General features: G+C 40.3%; 2 protein-coding genes across 15 annotated transcripts in view; both read left to right on the top strand.

Moving 5' to 3' along the window:
- The window catches only part of CTNND1 (catenin delta 1), a 72845-nt gene extending 70061 nt beyond the window's left edge, over nucleotides 1-2784 (top strand). For 9 of the 14 annotated variants that reach the window (XM_083349484.1, XM_083349486.1, XM_083349476.1 and 6 more), the window contains 2 exons: nucleotides 122-178; nucleotides 464-2784. In XM_083349484.1, the coding sequence (XP_083205610.1) occupies nucleotides 122-178; nucleotides 464-475 (69 nt within the window). In that variant the 3' untranslated portion in view covers nucleotides 476-2784. The remainder of the gene's footprint in view (nucleotides 1-121; nucleotides 179-463) is intronic. The other 5 variants (XM_083349481.1, XM_083349478.1, XM_083349477.1 and 2 more) reach the window with 4 other exon arrangements.
- Nucleotides 2785-21230: 18446 nt separating this feature from the next.
- On the top strand, nucleotides 21231-22175 carry LOC310639250 (olfactory receptor 11L1-like; the record flags this gene model as incomplete). The annotated part of the gene is made up of 1 exon (XM_083360794.1): nucleotides 21231-22175. One exon carries the CDS (start codon nucleotides 21231-21233, stop codon nucleotides 22173-22175), a length of 945 nt encoding a protein of 314 aa, XP_083216920.1.
- Between the last annotated feature and the right edge of the window lie 520 nt (nucleotides 22176-22695).

Below are 22695 nucleotides of genomic sequence, written 5' to 3'. Positions count from 1 at the left end.
TCGTTTGACCTCTACTTTCTCTGAGTGGATTTTTAGTTAGGCTCTTTGTCTCTCCCTTTCTCCCTCCCCTCCCACTTGGAACCCAGTGTGCTACTCTTACTAACCATACATATGTCTACAGCAGGAGGAAAGGCACGAATCCCTTGAGGAAATTGACCAGTTGCTTTATCCTCCTATGGTATGTCTTTGCTTTCTGATAATAACCCTCTACTTCTGTGTTTGTTTGTGTTTTTTTTAAAAGGGGGTGTTTGCTGAATCCTTATTTTTCCCAATCATACTTTCCTAGGGTCAAATCTTGTGTATTTCTTTTACACAAAAGACATTAATATTTGCTGTTGAGGATGAGCAATACTTAAATTACTGAGGTTTGGATTGATTCTATGGGATTAGATTGCCATGGATAAAGCTGCCCTTTGCTGTTTTTCATTATAGCTAATGTTAACTTGTTTGTGTTTTTCCACAGCAGAAGATCTAGAGATGCTACCATCTGCCTTCTCAGTTTTGGGTTCATAACATATTTTATATAACTCTTATGATGAAATGGACTGAGCTTTTTTTTTTTAAAAACCTTGGGGCCATGTAGCCAAATGACCGGGTCCCTGAGCCCACAGGGTCTCACCTCTCCCTGTAGAATTTGAACTTCTGGACATCATATTTTTGTTTTTTATTCAAAAAAAATCCTAAAGACCAAATACTCTTGGTGGATCTCATTACACAACAAAGGCAGATACTTAAAAATACACATTTATGATGCAATCTACAGAAGCCGATGGAAACAATCGGAGCAAATGGATGTCAGCCAAACTCAATCATACTGGAACTTGTTTTTATTAAGGAGATGTTGACTCTCTTCTTCCAAAAAGCAGAGAGAGAAGCCATCTCCATCTTCTCTTAGCCTATAGAATATATTTTTGTGTGTCACTCATGTTTGCAACAAAGGATGCTGGGAATACTGGAACATTCCTAGTTGGGGGGAGTTGGTGGGGAAGGGGCAAAAGGGATCAGCTTGGGAGTGATTGCATTTGGGTCATCTGCCCTTCAGGATGCGCCTCTTTGAGACAAGTACCTTCTTTATCCTCATAGGCTGAGGACAAATAATAGATTTGTCTCTTTTTTCCCCCTTCTCCTGTCTCTTAGTTGCTTCTTGATGGCCTTTCTGAGATGGATCAACTCAGAGTTTAGGAAGCTATTTATTTGTGGGAGAAGAGATGCTTGGGGCTTAGTGCTTTAAGGGAGGGAAAGAGGATGGAGCATGTTAAATGACAGTTGGTGGAAGGGGCATAATAGTCTTCATACCTAGAAGTGTCCATTTTGCTTCTCAGTGGAGAGGGCAGTGTGACGCATCTGGTTTTGGGTCACTGACTTAAGTGGTGAGTGCCCAGGTTGGGCCACAAATTGCAGAGAGAGCTTGATGAGATAGAAAGCTTGGTGAGGCAGGAAGTATGAGGGATAGAATGAGGGCCATTTGTAAATATTGCCCATATCCTCCCATGCAGGCAAGGGAATGAAACTATGATCGGTCACTATTTACATGTGCCTTTTCTTTCCTACTGTGAAATAGCTTGGTGCTTTTGGCTAATTTCAGGTGCAGAGGGCCAATCCCTAGACCATAGAGATTTTGGCACAGAGTTCCCTCCTGCGCACTCTCTCTGTGTCTCTCTCCCTCTCCCTCCCTTTCCCTCTCCCCCCACTTCCTTGCATTGAAATCAAAGAGTCCTGCTGTTGCCCTGGATGTAGTCACAAGATTGGGGAGAGGTGATAGAGACAACTGTGTGGGGGAGACAAGGAACTAATCTATCACTGCTAAACAGAGGAAGGAGAGAAAGGACTCTTGGGTGAGGATCACAATGTGCACCTTAGTGGGTTGCTTCTTCAGGGAATAAGGAATTTAGGGTCTGCTTACAGATCTCTGCCTTTAATCTGCAAAGTAGCAGTAAAATGGGCAATCATGCATTACTCTGGGCACCATATTGGCGCCAGTTGCCCTAACATTGTTGAAGAGGACTACGGCCTCTCTTGCCCCCACAGCTCTGCCTCCATCCAACAACTGGAAGGAATTCGGTTGCTCTTGGCTTCTCTCTGCCTCCCCATTGCACAAGAGGGGAAGGTCTACAGTAGAAAAGTTTTACTGCCTCTGCTTTGTCCCAGTCCAGTTTTTCTTACCTTTTTTTTTGGGGGGGGGGGGAGAGAACTGAAGATATAAATCAAGGCCCTCTGAGGGGTTGCGCAACTTTTCTAATGTAAAACACTATTTCCTTTTTTAATCCAGATGAACCAAAACTACCCTTCCCCACTGACCAATTCAGTGCTGTAGAAGAAACTAATCACTCATTGACACTCGTTTTTTTTTTTTTTTTTTTGCTTTTCCTCTGCACCCCGGGGAAGGGAACATCCTGCTGTTCTTTTTGAGTCCTTACTCATTCTGCAATGCTTTTAAATTGAAATGATTTTTATATAAATAAAGTTTTAAAGTGTGTATTTGTTAAAATGGAATTGACTAATCCAAATCTTACCGAGTTTGTCTCTTGCTGTCTTTTGTGACGACCAATCCTTGCACCCTAAAAACAGGTTTTTGCTTACTTCACGAGGGATTAATTCCTCCTGCCTCCAGTGTGTGTATGTCCGTGTTCTAAAATAAGCACTGCTAAATGAGGATTTGACCCAGTTCTTAAATGGCCTCACCTGCTTTTGCTCATGCAAAGAGAGGGATCATAAACGAATGGGTGGTAGCATAGCATAACATAACATGTTATGTTTGCAGAATGTATCTCTATCGTGTAAAATCTTCATTTGGAAGATTGAATCATCTTGGCAGAAAAAAACACATTTTCAAAAGGCAGGTCATCCTGAAGTTGACGTGTAGAAAGATGCAGAGATTTAACCCTCCCTTACTGATTGGTCTCCTCCTGTGCTACAACATCCTAAATACACCCTTCCACTTCAGACATCACAGACAAGTAGAAATGGTACTTGTGCCTCCAATTTGAGTTACTTCCTGAGACCACTGATGCAAAAGGTTATTTTAATGATAGAAATGAACCTTAATCCTTTAGAAGCAGCAAGAAAATGGAATGCAAATGCCGATTTCAGGATCTGAGAAAGAAAGCACGGCATCTGTTACCCATCATTTGCAGATCTCTTGTACAAACAAGCAGCACTGTTACTCATTGGCTGTTTGTATGCGTCTGTGGGTATGTGAATAATCCAGGCTACTGTACACCTGGTAACCTTGGTGTTCTAGATAACTATAATTCCAATTCCCCCTGGTCATCCATTGGTCACGCTGCCTCATATTTTAGAGCAGGAATTAATAACTTTGGGGATCTGCTTTTTCTGTCCTGGGACACCAGTGAAATAGAAAAAAATACAGTGAGAAAACAGATTTTTTTTTGAGTTGTTAGTTTTTCTACAGGGGCACAAGGGTATTTACCTTTCAAGATCTGAATAGTGCAACAGCTGTTAGTAGCCCAGTTTCAGCATGAGGCTAGATGTGTCATCTAGTCTTCTAAGGAGGTGCCAAGAAAAGTTCTTTTCAAACATCAGCTTCACGGTTCCAACTTAACAGGTGTGGCTAAGTGGCTCTTGCTTCGCTCTTTTGAGCTTCCTATTACATGCAATGGGTGTAATATGGGGGATGTAGTGGAAAGAAGGTGGATGTGTATTCTTTACTAACTTATAAATAAGGACATAAATCAGATGGCTTGAGGTCAGAGCCCACATGCAACCCCTTCCAAAGTTGTCACTGGATTTTAGTTTTGACTGTGACATGGCATTGTGTTATGAATTGTTATATGCTGCGTTCATTGCAGGTGTTTTAACTTAATTAAATTCTGATTAAGTCAGTGTGCTGCAGCTGCCAAAAGAGCCGGTTGGTCTGCATTTGTAGAGATAACAGTGTTGAAACAACAATTCTGCTCTACACTGTACCAGTCAGACTGCATCTGTGGTAGTATGGCCAGTTCTGGTCACCATGAGTATACTGAGAACCTGGGGAAAAAAGTAGGGAAGAGCAGTACAAATGGCTTGGGGGCTAAATGCTATGAACAATTAAAAGGCCTGAATATGTTTAACCTACTGACAAAAGGCTAACGGAAGGAATAATAGCGGTTTAGCAAAATTTGTGCTGGCAGAGAGAAGGGGGGGGGATTTATTCTCCATAATGCCTAAGGATAGGCTGGGCAAGAACCTACAGGTGAAAGCTTTGCACAGAAATCCAAATTTGAAGTGGAAGAATTCTTTGACAATGAGAACTGTTAAGTGATGAAGCGGTCTGCTTCCTCAAGACATGGATGCTGCCCCATTGAAAAAATTTCAAGGAAAGGTTACCGTAGAAGAATAAGCAGGCATTGCTGAAAATAGTAGATGCCCAGGAAGAAATACAAAAGATCATGAAGGTGAAAGCCCAATCCAGATGATGATTACCAGGTTACCTCTCAAGGTGGCAATTCAGATCAAAAGAGGACCCCAAACATCTGTAAGTCACCACCAATTGAAATGGGTCAATGCAGCGTGTGGCCCAGTATGAGCGCAGTCTTTTTGATATAGAAAAGAGCCAAAGTGGCTTGGCTGGCAGAATAATAGAATTCTTGGATTGTTTCACTCTGATTTGCTCTCCAATGGTGCTCTGAATTGGTCACTTCCTGCAGTTGCCTTTGCTGTTCTGGTGCTTTACAGATGGGTAGCTGTGAGTTCTTGGGAGTTGTAGTCTCCGCCTATCCCCAGGTGTGGGATTCAGAGACCAGTCATCGCAGGCTGTCCCAAAATGTCTGTCTGCCTACGCAGAGTTTATTGTATTTATACAGTTTTAACAAGCAGGAAAGAGCACAGCAAAAGCATGGTTTATTGGTGTACTCCCTTGTCAATCTTTAAGAACATCCCAGCCAGGGTAGAGTCTCACATATCTTGATGGTTCCTGGCAGTCCTTGGTGGTGCTAATTGGAGTGAGCTCATAGACATGAGGTAAACAAGATACTGAGGCAGGCAGTTTGCTGCACACGGTGCCTTCATATCCTTGACCTCCATCTCTACACCCAGGATTCCAGAAAAGTGGGGGGAGGAGGAACTGCCCTACACCCTTCCCCATTTGATTCAGTGCTCTTGTGTAACAGAACAACGGAGTCAACAAACCAGATTTTTCCTGGTGAGCAAAAGGTGAAGAATGTCTTAGTCAACAGCCTAATTGATAAGTAGAGGTAGAACTTCCTTTCTGGCACCAAATATAGGAATAGGTTGCGTCTTTAGCACAAAACCATGCCTGTTCTTTTACAGCTAAGTCATCTTGGCCAAGTATGCGTCTATTAAAGCTAGGAAGAATATTTGTGCAATGGCAATTGGGGCTCTGAAATGTTTTCTCCAAGGTTCTTTTACAGAATTGTTTCATTTTGGATTGAGTAGACAATTGCAAAGAGATTTCCAAATATTTATTTCTAAAATTTATAGACTGTCCATCGTACCTCAAGGGTAACTTTTTAAAAAATAGGTTTCATTATAGACTTTCAGTGCTTGGATTATTTATTCTAATTATAATTAATAAAACCAAACTTGCACTTGTGATACCAGATGGCTAACAGAGGATTAGAGAACCACAATAAATCACAACAAACAACAGAAATAAGTACAAATATAATTTCTGTTTGAGGCCTAGAATCTAGCTCTAGTAAATAATAAAAACATGAAAAGAGCTTCTTTGGACCCTGGCCCATTGCCTGATTCTTTTAAGAATTTCTCAACCTTAGCAACATTTAAGATGTGTGGACTTCAACTCCCAGCATTCCCCAGCCAGCATTGTCAACTTGAAAAGTTGCTGAGATTGAAGAACACTGCTTTTAATGCTTTGCCAAAAGCAAGTAGGGTCAGACTACCAGTATGTGGGATGTATGCCTAAAACAGACATGTCAAACACAAGGCCCGGGGTCCGGATCCGGGGCCTGCGAAGTGGTTTCATGTGGCCCACGAAGCCATCCTGGCAACAGTGAGGGAATGGCCCCCGCTGCCTTGGCCCTGGCCCAGAGACCCTCCTTCTGCCAGAGACCCTCACATCTGTCCCACTCCTGCCCAGGCCCCCATAGGCACCCTTGATGCGAAATAAGAGCTAGCCATGCCCACCCAGTAGGCTATATGCACTCTAGCCACGCCTACCCAGTAGGCCACGCCCACCCTGGCCATACCCACCCAGCCCCTTGAGGGCAACCACAGTGCTGATGCGGCCTTCAATGAAATTGAGTTTGACACCCCTGGCCTAAAAGAAAGCCAGAATCTTAGGTCAGGAATGCAAGTTCATGCATCTATCAAGAGCTAGGAACAAGATGCATGCAACAAACAAGTAAAAGGCCAGACCACGATTGAAATTCATTTTTGCTGAGAATCTACAACAGTAGCTTCTCTTGCCCAGCTGCTGCACAACTGGATTGGCTTCCCACTTGCTCACCAGGCAATCTATGTTGGTCAAGTGCAGAGCCTTTATGTCATGGCCTGGACAGTCCCCACTGCTTTTGGCAAGGCACTCGTGTGTTAGTTTGCAGCATTTCTGTGTTGTCTGAGGAGGAGCTGGAAGATTCTGAAGGTCCTGGTAGGCCTCCATCCGTCCATGCCTCAGAGCCTGTTCCTTGAGCTTTAACCCACAATATCATAAGGCTGGGGTATTCCCGGATAAAACTCTTTACTGAACAACTATGATGGGGCAGTGGTTAGAATGCAGCATTGCAGGCTCATTCTGCTGGCTGCCCACAGTTCGATTCTCACCGGCTCAAGGTTGACTCAGCCTTCCACCCTTCCGAGGTCGGTAAAATGAGGATCCAGATTGTTGGGGACAATATGCTGACTCTGTAAACCGCTTAGAGAGGGCTGTAAAGCATCGTGAAGTGGTATATAAGTCTTTAAGTGCTATTGCTATCACCTAGTCAAGGCAGGGAATTAATAACTGAAACAACCTTACAAATGAAGTCACAGCCAGTTGTCTTCCGAGCAAGACTTTTGAAAACCCTAGAAAATCCTGAATTACTAAAGCCACTCCACTACCCCTGGCCATGGATTTTGGTGAGGCTGCATCAGAAATCCAGACAGCCACGCTTCCAAGAAGAGAGGCTCCTCCCTGCGCCCATGCAGATCTTAACAATATACAGTTCAATATACATCATAATATGAACAATAGTTCATTTAGTAACCGTTTGAAGTTACAACAGCAGTGGAAAAAGTAACGTGACTTTTTCACACAACTGTTGCAGCAACCCCATGGGCACGTGATCAACATTCAGATGCTCGGCAACTGACTCAGGGCAGTTGCAGCGTCCTGGGGTCGCGATCACCTTTTGCAACCTTCCAAGAAGCAAAATCAATGGGGAAGCCAGAATCACTTAACTATGTTACTGTCTTAACAACTGTGGCAAGAAAGGTCGTAAAATGGGACAAAAATCATCACTGTCTTTCTTAGCAACAGAAACGTTGGGCTCAATTGTGGTCACAATTCAAGAACTACCTGTACATTGGGTCAGCCCTCTCATCCATTATTAAATCCTGGGTGAGAGAGGCCTTAAAACAGGTTGAGCTGATGTTCAGCAGCTGCCACCCGAAACCTGAGTTTCGGAAGACCTGATAAACTAGAGTGAGTTGGAATGTGGAGACACTAGGGAACAATGAGACTCTTGCCCAAGAATGGGCCCTTCATTTCCCCCCCCCCCATTCCCCCCTTTCCTGATGTCACAATCTCTTCTGGGCCCTATTGACCACCTCCCATATCTGAGACCCCCATCGCATACATTAGTTGCACAGTCAAAATTGCCAAAGAATTAGTCCAGTTCTCTGGGTCAGTTCTAAACCAGCAAACCCAGGTCCAGAACAGTACTTTCTCCCAGGCCAGCAATTCACACAATGCCCACCTCTCTAAATCCTACCTGATCTTAGAGGCAGCAGGAGGTGCAAGTGGGCTCAGTGTGACAAATCCTACCTAGAGCATATCCAGGATTCAAGCTGGGCAATGATCTTTGGGTATCTGTAACTTCAGTTACACCAAGGTTGAGCATGTCTGGCTCACCATCAGCAGCATCCCTCAGCTGGGAAACCTGCTGCCACCAAAGATCCTGCAGCTGCCTCCTGAGCTGAAATACTGCTCAGTCCCTAAACCAGGGGTAGGCAACCTTGGCTCTTTTATGACTCATGGACTTCAACTCCCACAGTTCCTGAGCCAGCCAGCCAAGGTTGCCTACCCCTGCTCTAAACACTAGCAACCTCCTTCCCTGCTCCCCAGCCACACCACCAAGTCCAAAACAGCACATTGCTGTGTCACAGCGGTCAGTGAAACAACTCAACCCTCTTAAGGCAGCTGGGTGGATTCTAGTACAGTCTGACAAGGTAGAACACCAGCTACCAGCTGCATATTCTTCCATGATCATCTAAAGACCACTTTGATAGTGTTGAGGTGCACAGCCCAAATATCCTCGGCACTAGTTTCCAGTCCTGGGGGGATATCCCCCTCCCAAATTTCTCCAGTTCTTCACCACTTGCCCCAGCCACATTCAATACACTGTAGTCACCAGTTCCCTGTAGACTATCATTTGCACACCTCTGCCCTTAAGCATCTTTTAAATCAATTGCTAAGTAAATAAAAACAAATATTTTATGTATTGTCCCTATCCAGTGATGGTGTAAGCTCCTCTTAATGTTATTTCCTGCCTGGGTATTTAAACATCAACTCCATCAATCCCTCAGCTGGAGCTTAAACAGTCAACATTCAAAACACCTGAAGAGCACCAGGGTGAACCTCTTGTGCCTGGAACAAAGGTTCATAATCACTGTGTAATGTCTGACTGCAGGCCCTGATATTTGGGGGTTTGGGGGCTCTTGCTCATGCCTGGTATAAATGTAGCAGGCTAAAATGGCTTTATCACCATCTGGAATAAGAGCTGCTTGATTTGTGCCTACATTACTTCCCTCGTAGCTCTGTTGCATTTATGAAATAATATATCTTGCCTTTGCTTTCACAGACACGTCTTGATTTGCAGTTCTTCTCACCTGTTAGGCAGCCTTGTTCCAAACATAGAAGCTTGGATTCCAGCAGTATTGTTCTGGGACAAAGTGTTCTGTTCTGTTTTCTTACGTCTGATTCCCTGTTCTTAAATTCCCTGTTGTCCCCTTTCCCTTATATTTGCTCCACTATTAGTGTGTAAAACCTTAGGTTTTCTTCTAAGCGTGTTTTAGACTTGTGAAATATACTCTTGAACTTTTTCAGTACTTCAGTTTTTACAAAGTGGGTAAAAACACTTTGAAGTGTCATGAGCAATTTTAGAGGAATAGATTTATCTTTTGGAGGATTTTATTTTAAAAGGCCCACACAAATCTTTATATATTAATTCTAGTGGGGTTTTTCACTGTTTTTCCTTAGACATTTAGGTAGCTCAAATTGTATTTAATTACAAGAACATGTGGATTAAATTCATTAATTTTGAAGTAGTTCTGTAGCCAAACATCCTATGCCACAATTTAATGCAATCTTTATGAAATAATTATTTCACATTGTTCAGTTTCTGTGTTAAGTATGAAACTCAGTAAAGATAATTTTGTTTCAAAATTCCCTTCCTGATCAGCTTTTCATCTTGATAAATTGAGCAGTAAGTTTCTTTGGAAATAATGTTATACACCAATCTTATGGCTGTTCTTACATTTAGGAAATTGTTCTCTAAATGTGGTACATAATTGGCTCCATCAATTACTATAGCTTGATTCTATTAAATTTCACTGGAATTTACTTTGCATTATCTAGCAATGTACAAATAATGCTCTTTCCACCCCACCCTTTCCCCCAAAGATAAACCTGTTTGCACATGACTTATTCTTTTGGCATTTCATTCCTTTTTCATTCAACCTTTATGGAACAGTTCTTGCTACATCTGTCTTAAGGCAATCCTTGAAAAACAGAATGTTTCTACAAAAAAGCCCCTCTTATTTTATTTTGTATGTTCTTTCTAAGATTCTGCCTCTGTTTTCTGAAATTGAACTTTTGCAAATGCTCTTGAATAAAACTCTAGCTTATATTTTGATTGAATAAAATTAATATCCCATCACAGTAGGGAGACAGATTGTGAGAAAGTTAAGTCTAAATTAACTATTTTGGCAGAATTACCTTGTGACTTTCCAACCGAATTTACTATTGGCAAGGAAAAAAAAATATATGCCAACATTTTTAGTCTTGTGCAGTTGTAACATCAAAGAAGCATGTGGAATCATATTTTTCTCTTGAAATGCACTTTGAGATGAACATCTTCAAATGGTGAGGGAGGGATTTCCAGAAAACGTTGCCAACTACAGGAACCATTTGTGCTTCAGTTGGAGATTCAGACCACACAGACTCATCCCCAACAGCCTGCGCCTGTCTTCAACAGGTAAGGGACACAGGGCAGAAAACATCCTGTAGCCAAGAAGGCTCCACACCCATTTGCACTATTCAGGTGACCCCGAGGACACAGATAAACCTCCAAATGACCCCAATGACTCTTTAAAACAATGCCAATATAAATCCTTCCATTCCCTCACCATCCAGTCAGAGCTGAAGAAGCTTCTTGGATGAGAAGCAAAACGTCTTCACAGAAAAACAAGAAAGCCCAGTTGCCTCGTGAAAAAGCACCTTTAGGACAACCATGACCTGGATAACTGAGAATCTCCGTAGACGTTTCTCTTGGAATGATTCTTTTAATCCATTTTGATCCATTTGGCTGATTTGGCACCAGTGTAACCAACATTTCCTTTTACCCTAAGCATACAGTACTTTTTTTTTTATTGCAAGCTGCGATTTCTGAATTTAGAGGTTATCTTGCAAGCCAGTGAGCTATATTGACTGCATTCTCCAACTCAGAAATTTATGCAGTGTTCTGACACAATTTGACATTTTGGAATAAAGCTGGAATATTTTTTTTTGGATAGATTGTTTTTAATAAGCATTTCACTCTTTTGTAGAGCACCTTTGATTCTAAGGGGTTCCTCAGAAATTAAGGCACCCAAGATCTTAAGAGTTACCATATGCAGTTCTGTTTCAGAATAATTTTAGTAGAATGGCTAGGCTCAACGGGAATTTATGACTTGGCATCAGATAAAAAAGATGATGATCTTTTGAATTGATAGTTCAGACTGTGAGTTTATACACCAAGGGTGATTCTGACTAACTGCCCCTCTCACATGAATATAGTCCATGAGTAACAACATAAACTGGCTTAGTCCACATTTCCTCCCCATGTGTTATTGATACAGCTGTTCCTGAGTTTCAGTTGTATGAATCCCCCCCACACACTTTTCCTATCTTTTTACGGTATTCAATCAAACCAATTCCTAAGCCCCATCTGGCAGCGTTGTATCTTTTGGGGAAAAGCCATGCATATCTACAGTTTTAAATAACATTCATCTTTTCTGCCAAAGACTGTCTATGCTGCCTGTAGATTTTTGTATTAAGAAGGTAGTTCCATGCTGAAATTAAATCTTAAAAGGAAGCAAAGATCTGATTGTGTTTCATGTACAAAATTCTACTACACAATCTCAAGTTGTCCTTGGTTGATCTCAGAAATTAAGAGGGTCAGACCTGGTTAGTACTAAGGTGGGAAACCACCAGAAAATTTCAGAGTGATAGGCTAGACCAGGGGTGTCAAACTCGCAAGTCATGTGATGTGTCACCACGTATTGCAACTTTTTTCCCCCTTGCCAGCAATGGGGTGGGTGTGGTTTTTCCATGATGCATCCGGCCCGCGGGCTGGCAGTTTGACACCCCTGGGCTAGGCTGAGAAGTCAAAAATGGTTTTGGAAAAGGGTGATAGCAAATCACTTCTACACCATCACTTCTACATCAGCTAACCCACTGCACGAATGTGTTGAAAACCTCATTAGGAGCCAAGCTCAACTTTAGGGAGTTTATTTTCAAGAATTTTATGGATCAAGAATCTATCACTGGCTTCCTGCCAAAGAAACCTATCTCTGATAAATATTGGCATCCCTGAGATATCTGACTACTTTGAACCATGGCTGTATCAACATGATGCTTATGTTTTTGTAAATCTTTGAGGAGGATCTTGCAAAATGTACGTGTATGTACACACACACACACACACACACACACACACACAAAACACTCCCCAAATACATTGCTGTGAACATTGCAAACTTCTGCATATTTATACACATTCTTTACAGCATTTTTCTGAAGTTAATAAAAGCTGGATCCATAGCACTACTGATTTATTGAGAATTTTTATAGAACTGAATTATTCTGAGTTTTCTACAGAAATAATGATCTATGTAAAATAATCTAAGTAAACCCTTTTTGTTTTACTTGTCAGTCTGCAGAAAAATATAACATTTTGAATAATACCTTTCTTTTTATCTTTGTTGTGATGATTTGGGGAGAAGGGTGATGATAAGGAAGGCATATCTTTGCATTTCTCCAGAGTCATCCTTCAGTTTTCTTGGGACTCAGCCTTGAAACTCCAAGGGAGATTTTGTTTTGTTTTTACTAAATGTTCCCCTGTTTATTGCTGTTCTGATAATGATGTAAAGTAGGAGGGAGAATATGAAAAGGACAGTATGGAATATTTCTTTTCCTCCAGGGCAAGAAAGATGATGTTTGCTTGCTCTGGCAATCAATGAACATGCTAACAAGGCTTTCTCATTTTACCATTATTTGTGAATGGTGAACATGCAAGAAGCAGAACATTTTAAAAACCCAGCAGAGCCATTTATCTTTCCTTAATGGTGACACAGTAAATGCTCCTAGAATTTTGGTGTACTTGTGAAAAATGCGTGTGGGGGGGGAGGAGTTTGGAATGAATTAATTAAAAAACATGAGTTTGAGGCTGCAGAATTTGTTGGTATTGAGTAAAAAAAGACAAGTGTGTGTGTGTGAGAGAGAACAAAAGGTGAAACAGCCTAAAGCAAAAGTGAAGGAAAGTAACAAAGTGAAGCAAAATAGCAAAAAAGGACAAGAAACAGACTATGAACTCTCAAAATTATGCAAGATGCTAACCATTAGGGTTTTTTTCCATACTGCAGCCTTCAGGTCCAGCTGTCTATATCTTACTCAGGCTTTTGATATCAGATCAATCCATCCATCCATCCATCCATCCATCCATCCATCCATCTCTGTTAGTAGAATTGCTTGTTGTATAACATATAATTGTTAGCATCTTATTGTTTGGCTAAAAAACAAAACAAAATAATGATGGAATACAACTGAGGCTGTAATAATTCTTGAGGAAGGGAAGTATTTCCACTACTAACTAAAAACTAAGTGCAAGTCCATATCTGGAGATGAAAGGCTAGAAATGCCCCATGCTTTGGTAATCTGTCTCCCTTTTTTCAGCTGCTGTCATATTTGATAGCTTATATATTTTGTTGGGTTGCCCCATTGTTCATTCAGGTATATCTGATCAAGATTTTTTTTTTAAAAGGAATCATTCTAACCTGCCCAACCATTGCTTTCGTAAGTAGGCTGGGCTCCCTCATATAATGCCAGGGTACTTTGGCCATCCTATAGTCAATTTCACCACCTAATGAGAGAATTTAATCTAGATAATTTAAATTTATTAATGTCTTAGTTTCAGAACACTTACAGAAAACTTCTAGCTGGTTTTCCTGAGGTTGTAGGAATAGGTATGTCCTCTCCCTAGTAGCTTCCCATCATTAAAACTTAGAGTACAGGTAGTTTTTGACTTACAACCATTCATGTAGTGACCACCTCCAAAGGTGAATCATTAATACACAAAGTTATATTGGCACTGAAAAATGTGATTTACGACTGTTTTCCCCCACTTATGATTGTTGTAGCATCTCCATGTTCACATGATCAAAATTCAGATGCTTGGCAACTGGCATGTATTTATGATAGTTGCAGTTTCCCAGGGTCATGTGATCACCTTTTCCAACCTTTTGACAAGCAAAGTCAACCTTTTGACAAGCAAAGCCCAATTCACTTAACAACCATGTTACTAACCATGTTGCAAAATGGGGCAAAACTCATGTAACAACTGTCTTGCTTAGCCAAAGAAATTTTGGACTCAATTGTGGTCATAAATCAAAGACTACTTGTATTATAGTTTTTAAATAGATTTTATTTAGTAGCGAAGGAATGCCTATCTGTAATATATTTTTGATGATGGATCTTTTAGGCAGCCAGCAAGAAAGGGAGGATGTGTGTGCGAAGAGATAGCATTAGGAGACCAGGCTAGAGCATGGGCTGTTCTGTGAGCAAGGGAATTATCACAAAGATAAAACAAAGATATTCAACATGACAATAAGGGTGCTTATCGCAAGGAAGTAGAGGGTTTGGTGAACTGGTGTAAAAAAACCTACCTCTTTTCCAGTGTAGGAAAAGCCAAAGAGATCATTGTTGATTTCAGAAAAGGCAGGCACAGCCACACACCTCTGTGTATTAATGATTCACCTTTGGAGGTGGTTACCAAGTTTCTGGTTGTGCAGCTAATGAGAAGTTTAGCTTGGTCATTCAACAGTGAGACATTAATGAAGTGGACGCAGCAGCACCTGCATTTTTTGCATCACGTGAGAAAAGTACATCTTCCTTCCCCTGTCCTTACCACTTTCTACAGAGGGAAGATCAAGAGCATTGTGTCATATTGCATCACTGTCTAGTTTGGAAGCATTACTGCTTTAGACACGAAGGCGGTGCAGAGAGTGGTGAGGATGGCAGAAAAGATTATTGGTAGTTCACTCCCTTTCTATCCAGGACTGCAGGATTGTCTGGGACACTACATATTTTCTTCACGACTTGGTTGCCTTGTTACCTTCTGGGAGGAGGCTTCATGGTATCTGAAGCAGAACATCCAGATTCAGTCACAGTTTTGTTCCATAAAGCATCAACTTTATGAAAGTTTCCTCTTTCCGCAATGTATTCAAAATGGACAGTGATTGTGTGTGTGTAGAAAGACAGTGCATGTGTATATATAGCATTTGTATATGTGTGTTATGTATGGGTATGGGTAGATATATACTTTCTTTTGAGAGCAGATAACAGAATTTATTTTTTAATCTGGGCCAGTGTGCTCACAGTAAAAATAACAATAAAGGTTATCTTATCTTAAGAATAACTTTTCCCCATTTCCATTGTTCTTAAGAAAACATTTCTTGGCGATGAGACACGCTTTTGAGATATCTTTATAAACCAGGAGTGTCCAGCTATGGCAACTTTAAGACTTGTGGACTTCACCTCCCAGAAATTGAAGTCATGGCTAGCTGGGAAATTCTGGAAGTCCCCTAGTGTCTGCTTTAAACTCTTCCCCTGAACTTTTTGCCCGATGATGAATATAGTAACAAAATCTGTGATTATTTTTTAAATGACAAATTCAACAGTACAGAATTTCATCTCTGTCAATTGTGACAGAGGTGGGAATGAGATGCGTGTCACTCATGGTGACTTGCAAAGGCATATGCTCTGAAGGATGATTCTGGCATCATGCAGCTGTTAGCCAAGAGAGGAATTGTTCTATTATCTAATATCTATGGCTGAAATCAGACTAAGGAAGGAAGGAAGGAATAAACCATGAGTCTGTCAGACCTTATTTGATGCACAGTTAATAAGATGAATGGCTGCTGATGCTTTCACTGCCTTACTCATAGTTGAGACACCTCACCTATCTTTCTTCTTAACACCAAACAGCACCGGAAGTACTCATTCAGGGGTGTCAAACTCAATTTCATTGAGGGCCGCATCAGCATTGCGGTTGCCCTCAGGGGGCCGGGTGGGTGTGGCCCGGGTGGGCATGGCCTACTGGGTGGGCGTGGCTAGAGTGCGTATGGCCTACTGGGTGGGCGTGGCCAGCTCTACATTGTTCGCATCAAGGGTGCCTATGGGGGCCTGGGCAGGAGTGGGAGAGATCTGAGGGTCTCTGGGCCAGGGCCAAGGCAGTGGAGGCCGTTCCCTCACGGTTTCCAGGATGGCTTCGTGGGCCACATGAAACCACTTCGTGGGCCGGATCCGGCCCCCGGGCCTAGTGTTTGACATGTCTGCATTAGAGAATATCCTGCTACAGAATTTCATTCTGCAGAGCCTTACAAGATTTGCAAAATTCCATTAGGTTCCCTCAGTTCATCTTTCATCAGCTTCTACTTCCCTTCTCCAATGAACTGAGATTAGTTGGCTTTCTATATTTTTGTTCCTATCAATTTGTTTCAGGGTGGTGTTTGACTTGTCTAATCTGCTATACAGTGAAGATAACTGCCAGTTGGCCGGAAAGAGCATCAGGCTTCATCTGCCAGGCAGGAATGAACCACGTCTGTCAACTCACAAAAAATCCCAGAAATAAAGAGAGTAATATTATTGAAAACAATAGAAACCATAACAAATCAGCAACTACATTGATTGAAGAACAAGGCAGGTTAGAAACAAAGTTTAAATTCTCTTAATAGTTCTTTCTTCTTGCCCAACACAATGGACAACTCACTCTCCTCTTTTGGGTGGGTAGGATGGCTTCTGTTTTGTTTATTTATTTATTTTATTTTATTTTTATTACATTTATATCCCGCCCTTCTCCGAAGACTCAGGGCGGCTTACAAGCTTAGTAGTAGCCTTCATTTTATGTATATGCCTGCTTATTAGGGCTTTCATACACCCCCCAAGCGGCATTATTACAAAGTCAGCTTATTGCCCCCAACAATCTGGGTCCTCATTTACCTACCTCGGAAGGATGGAAGGCTGAGTCAACCTTGAGCCTGGTGGGATGGGAACCTGCACTAATTGCAGGCAGCTGGTGTTACTTAAGGAGGCATTAGCCCACTGCTCCACCAAGGCTCTATGTTCCCTGTGTTTTGAGCCTGTGTTGTTCCCTGGCTGTGTGGGAACTGACTCTTGTAGTTGATTGCTGCAATTTTATGTTTGTATGCCATTTTAAATAAGCCTAGGATTTTCAGAACTATACTTTCTACTCTTAATCAGAATGACCCCAAAATAGAATCTGCCCATAATTTAAGTGGTGATTCTAGCAAAGTTCACAATTTCTGTGTAGGTCTTTGTGGAGATCAGGAAATGTGATCCACCTGCCCTATTCTGTTCTGGGCTAAACTACACTAGAGTCCTTTCTTAAGCTGATCTTTAATAATGTGTAGCTTCTTTGGCTTAGCTATCATTGCCACTCTTCTCTCATTTCCTACCTCTATCTCTGGATATTTTGGATTACATTTCTCAATGCCCCGTTCCACTATTCATGCTGCTTGTAACTGATGGACAACTTGTCCATCTGTTTCCATCCTCAGTGCAGCTACTAAGCCTCCATCTGTCTCCCTGAAAAAGTAGCTCACCTGAAGAATTATTTCATCACAGCAACCTGTAGTACGAATTCCTCAGCTTATTCCTCAGCTTATGCCTACGTTTTCTTTCAGCCTTTCTCAATTTAGCCTGTCATCTGAGTTAAATGTTAAAAGCTGAGGGAGATATTGCTGAAGACGTATTCTCAACCATCAGAGAAAAATAATATTCATTCATTTATGGATTATTCATTGCAGAGCACTGCAGAAAATTTAGGAACTGCTTTGTGCAGTCAGATTGATCAAACACACAATAGCTACATAGAAGCATCTCTGTGCATCTCTGCCTGAGGCATTTTTATAAACCACTTTTTTTGGCTTGAGCTCAAGCCTCATTTATCTGATTGTTGTTTTAGTAACAAAGCTTCCCAGTGTCCTAAGCCATCCTCTATATCAGGGGTGCCAAACTGCCGGCCCATGGGCCAGATGCATCATGAGGAAACCGTGCCCACCCCATTGCTGGCAATGGAGAAAAAGCTCCAATACGTCTCGCGATGTCATGTGACTACTCTATATTATTACATAACTTGTACAGACTTTTGGGCAAAAATGGTTTCAAGTGCCTATAATATTTTAAAGATGGTGTCAGTAAATGGTATAACAATCCCATAAATTAAAATATTTTAAAAATATTTTAAAAAATCATACAACTTACTTAAATTTTCACCAAAATCTGGTGGTCTAATGTCAGATTTAAAGTTTGGCCTTTTCTTTTGCCTCCACTTCACAACTCACATAGAAAAGATCAAGTAAATTCATAATAAAGTACAAATAGATATTTAATTCATTCAAATATCTCCTAATCTCTCTCACACATATTTTTTTTAAAATTCCATTTATATCCCGCCCTTCTCTGAAGACTCAGGGCGGCTTACAAGCTTAGCAGTATTAATATTATTATATTATATTATATTATATTATATTATATTATATTATATTATATTATATTATATTATATTATATTATATTATATTATATTATATTATATTATTATATTATATTTATTATATTATATTATATTATATTATATTATATTATATTATATTATATTATATTATATTATATTATATTATATTATATTATATTATATTATATTATATTATATTATATTATATTATATTATTATATTATTATATTATATTATATTATATTATTATTAATCTTCTACTAACAATAGAAGATAAGTAATAAAATTAAATTACATCAAAGCTGTAACCAGTCATAATTTCAAGCCCATTAGATACAGAATCTATTGGCTGTGTTGCTTCTTGGCCAAGGGCACCAGGTTGGGGAAAGAAGTTGTAAACAGCTTTTGACTCCCCAGCTGGACTGATTTTCTAATTAAGTTAACTGGGAAATTGGTCCATGCGAGTTTATTATATTGAGGCAGGTTCCTGCAACTCTCTGAGGCCCCCAGCTGGTTATATCAGCAGCTTTGCAGCTTTTCTGTCACTGCTTAGTTTGCCTTTGAAGAGATGTGGAAGCATGACTGATGCATGCAGAATTTGGCTGTGAACATACCTGATGTGATTGCTGCCTTGAGTGGATTTAAAAGATGGGCATCACTGACACGAATAGTTTGCAGCATATGTTATGTTGTTAAATCCAAATGTAGTAAAGTGGGAAAGCATATTTAAAGGAAGATGTCAGTGGAATCTTTCTCTACAACCCAAAGGTTATCAGATGATAAGTATGACAATTGCCTGAACCTTTTATTCTCTGATCTGGATTGAGGCTACTGTAATAGGCCAGAAATATTGTGCTCTAATTACATCTCCTGTAATTAGAGCTACCCCTGTCAGTAAGTGGGAAACTGACTCTGATTAAGGTAGGTGACAGGAGTATCCTTTCATCTCTCTGTTCTTGGATTGTTATGAGATGATTGCCAAACCCTACTTTTTTGTATTCTTTTGGCTGCTTAGGAAAACATTAAAAGATTTGGGCAATCTGTAAAGGCCTAGACGACCAAATGAGTATAGTGTACGTGCTAATGACTAGGATGTGGAAGTTTTCATTCCACAAAGTTGACATATTTCTTTATTTGCCCTCGGATCTCTATCCTCCTGCACCAGGGCTCTTCAAACTTGGTCCTTTTATGACTTGTGGACTTCAACTCCCAGAATTCCTCAGCCAGGCACGCTGAGGCCAAGTTTGAAGACCCCTGTCCTGCACCAAGAGTTTGCTTTCCAATATTTTATGTGAACCACTTTTGGCCCCTGATAAAACTAACCTCAGTTTATGGAAATAATGATTATTACATAATTAAGAGTGTTATATTTGGAAAATATAGATAACACATCTGCATAATACTGTATTTGTTGCTGCTGGATATTTTTAGTGGTTCTTTACTTCAGAATCCAAGATATATTGGTTATTGTATTCCATTTATCAGGAAACCAGAATAAAGTTTGGTGAAATTATTTGTGCATTCAATTGTTAGCATAGCCATATCTGCACATAAAGTAAGCAGAAAATCTGCATGTCCTGAATTTATTCTGGAAAAGACATTTTTGAAATGGATATGGTTAAAGAATGTAAGGCATGCTAATTGGACCAAAAGTCTATTGTAGCTTTTTCTTCCCTAAAAAGCCATCAAACCTCTATGGAAAGTCTAAAGAATTGTGAGCACACTATCCCTATTGCTTGTGTTGCTGAGCAACCAACACTGAGTAGAAGTATTGCAATATTCCAAATACATAAATGTGTGGCTGGAAAGATGACCTGGGACTATTTCCAAGTATAAACTGAACATTATGTTATTTTTCTATTCTACTGAATATGTGGTATGGTAAATTGCAAGTTTCCCCTCCCAAGTAACTTTGGAAAACACAGTTAAGAAAATATTAAACTGTAGATATTGATAAGCTTAAATCTTCTGAATTTTGTTTTTTGATAACATCTTTTGTTTAGCTAAATGGAAATCCCTTTTAGGTCTCTGTGCACAGCTTCAGGTTTGGTTCCAAAAAGAAGCTGCTGAAAGCATGGACACAAATGTACTCTCTTTCTGCAACTCTTTTGAAAAGTATCATCTTTACCCAGAATGATGGAATTGGTTTAAAACCCCATAAAATAGCTCCTGAATTATAGCATAAACAAAAATGCAGGTCTAGTCTACATGCCTAGTTCCTAGTTGAAGAAACTTGCTACTTGAAAACAAATGTCAAGAATAGGAAAAGGTTTGTTCAAATTATGTGATGACCGATGGGATTTGGTGAATCTGAAATCTCTAAATATGGTTTTATGTTACATCACATATGTCCATTTATCTTGATTAACATAAATTCATACAGTTTATAGGTTTTAATTTATAAAGCCTTTTATACCTCTGCTACTTTTGGATTATTTGCACGATCACATCTCTCATTAGAGTTGACCCAATTGTTTTGATTGTGCCTAGATCTTCATTTGTCTCCAACATTATCTGCTTTCTGGTAAAAAAATGAAGTCAGAGCTATTCCAGGGGAGGACTGGGCTTGGGGGTGGTGGTCTGATAGCATGTACGATGTTTAATTTTATATTCATTTATAAGATATTTTGTTTGTTTATGTTTATTATTCTGAGTGGTAACTGTCTATATGGGACAGTGCTAAATGATTAATAAACCAATTGGTCTTGAAGTCCTGCTGAATAGTTCTTGTTGCTACTTCAGTTCAAACCTATCTTTGGAACCCAGTGCAGAATATAGGAAGCTATGCTTTCATAATGTAAGCTAGAGCTATCTAACATACCAAAGTAGTGGGAAATGCCAAACGACTTTAATGTATATATAATATTGTGTATGAAATGTGTACTTGTACCAGATTAATTCAGGTGAATGGATGTCTTGAATGTGTTTATTGGAAGAATAAATGCTCCCCCCCTAGCATCTCTGTTCTCAAACACATTTTGTTTCTTTCCTATGTCTTCCACTTCCTTTTGATGCTGGCTGTACAGACTGGACTAAGAATATGCTGAATGGCACTTCAGCCCCCCAGTTCATGCTGCTTGGCTTTCCTGAGCTTCAGGAGTTCCAGTTACTCTCCTTCGTCATTCTCCTCTCCATATATCTCTTCATACTCCTTGGCAATGGCTTGATCATTGTCCTCTCCCATATCGATATGAGCTTGCAATTCCCCATGTACTTTTTCCTGAGGCATTTCTCATTCCTTGAGATGTGTTATACATCAGTTACTCTTCCCCAGTTGCTGAGAAATGTCCTCAGGGCATCCTGTGCCATCTCTTTCTGGACCTGCCTCACTCAGATGTATTTCTTCTTTTTCTTTGGCTCCACAGAGTTCCTTCTCTTGGCTGCTATGGCCTATGATAGGTATTTAGCCATCTGTCACCCATTGCAATATCCAGTGCTCATGGACAGCCATGTTTGTGTCTGCCTCGCCTTGGGTTCCTGGTTGACTGGATTTTTGACTCCCTTCCTGCCCATAGCCTTCATTTCACAGTTGCCATTTAACAGCAGCAACCAGATCAACCACTTCTTCTGTGACACGGGGCCCTTGATTAAGCTCTCGACTGGAAATACTTTTATGGCTGACACAATGGTATTCCTGGTCTCTGCAGTGATTGTTCTCATATCTTTCCTTCTGACATTGACTTCATATGCGCTGATTGTTTCAACCATCTGCCATATCCCTTCTGTGTCAGGAAGGCATAAGGCCTTTTCTACCTGTTCCAGTCACCTCATGGTGGTTACTATCTTCTACGGGACAGTAATCTTCACATATCTCTGCCCTCATTCTGATCAGACTTTTGAAATTGAAAAAGTTGTCTCTCTGCTCTATGCTGTGGTCACTCCAGTGTTGAATCCAATTATCTACACCCTGAGAAACAAAGATGTGAAAAGAGCTGTGGAAAAGATCCTCTACCATGTAAAGAACAAGCAAAGAAAAATGTCATAAACCTCATCTGACAAAACTGGCAAGCTGAGGGAAGGTTGTAGTAAATAAACATCTCTTTGTACAGAAGACTCTCGCATGTGCTTTTAACTGACAATAAAGTGACATTCTTGAGTCCTTGTAAACATCAGTTTATATATTTTTATGCTGTGTATTAGCACATGACATACACTGAGGAATTGTCTTCAAAGCTGTATTATTGTTGGAGTGTTTTTTTGTTGTAACAATTAGCAAAAAAAATCAAGGCCAAACAAGGAAGAGATTTTTTCTTAAAACAGAAAATAAAATATGTTTTCTAATACATTTGTACAGTATTGACTCTTCACCCACATTACCTCAATACATCACTCGGGCCCAATAATTGTGCAACAAAGAACAGTCCAGTGTTTGGAATACTAAGAAGGATGAAGTGAATTTCTAAATTCAATCCATATAAATACAGAAGTGATCGAATGAGTGGTGAGCCTTGGCCAGAAGCCCACTTCCTGATCAGCAGAATAATTATAGCTGTTTCTAGGTGGAT

The sequence above is a fragment of the Vipera ursinii genome (genome assembly GCF_947247035.1).
Source record: "Vipera ursinii genome assembly, chromosome: 1".
Classification (NCBI taxonomy): Eukaryota; Metazoa; Chordata; class Lepidosauria; order Squamata; family Viperidae; genus Vipera; species Vipera ursinii.
Note: the sequence above shows the minus strand (reverse complement) of the source record. Positions and strands in the feature narration are given on the sequence as shown.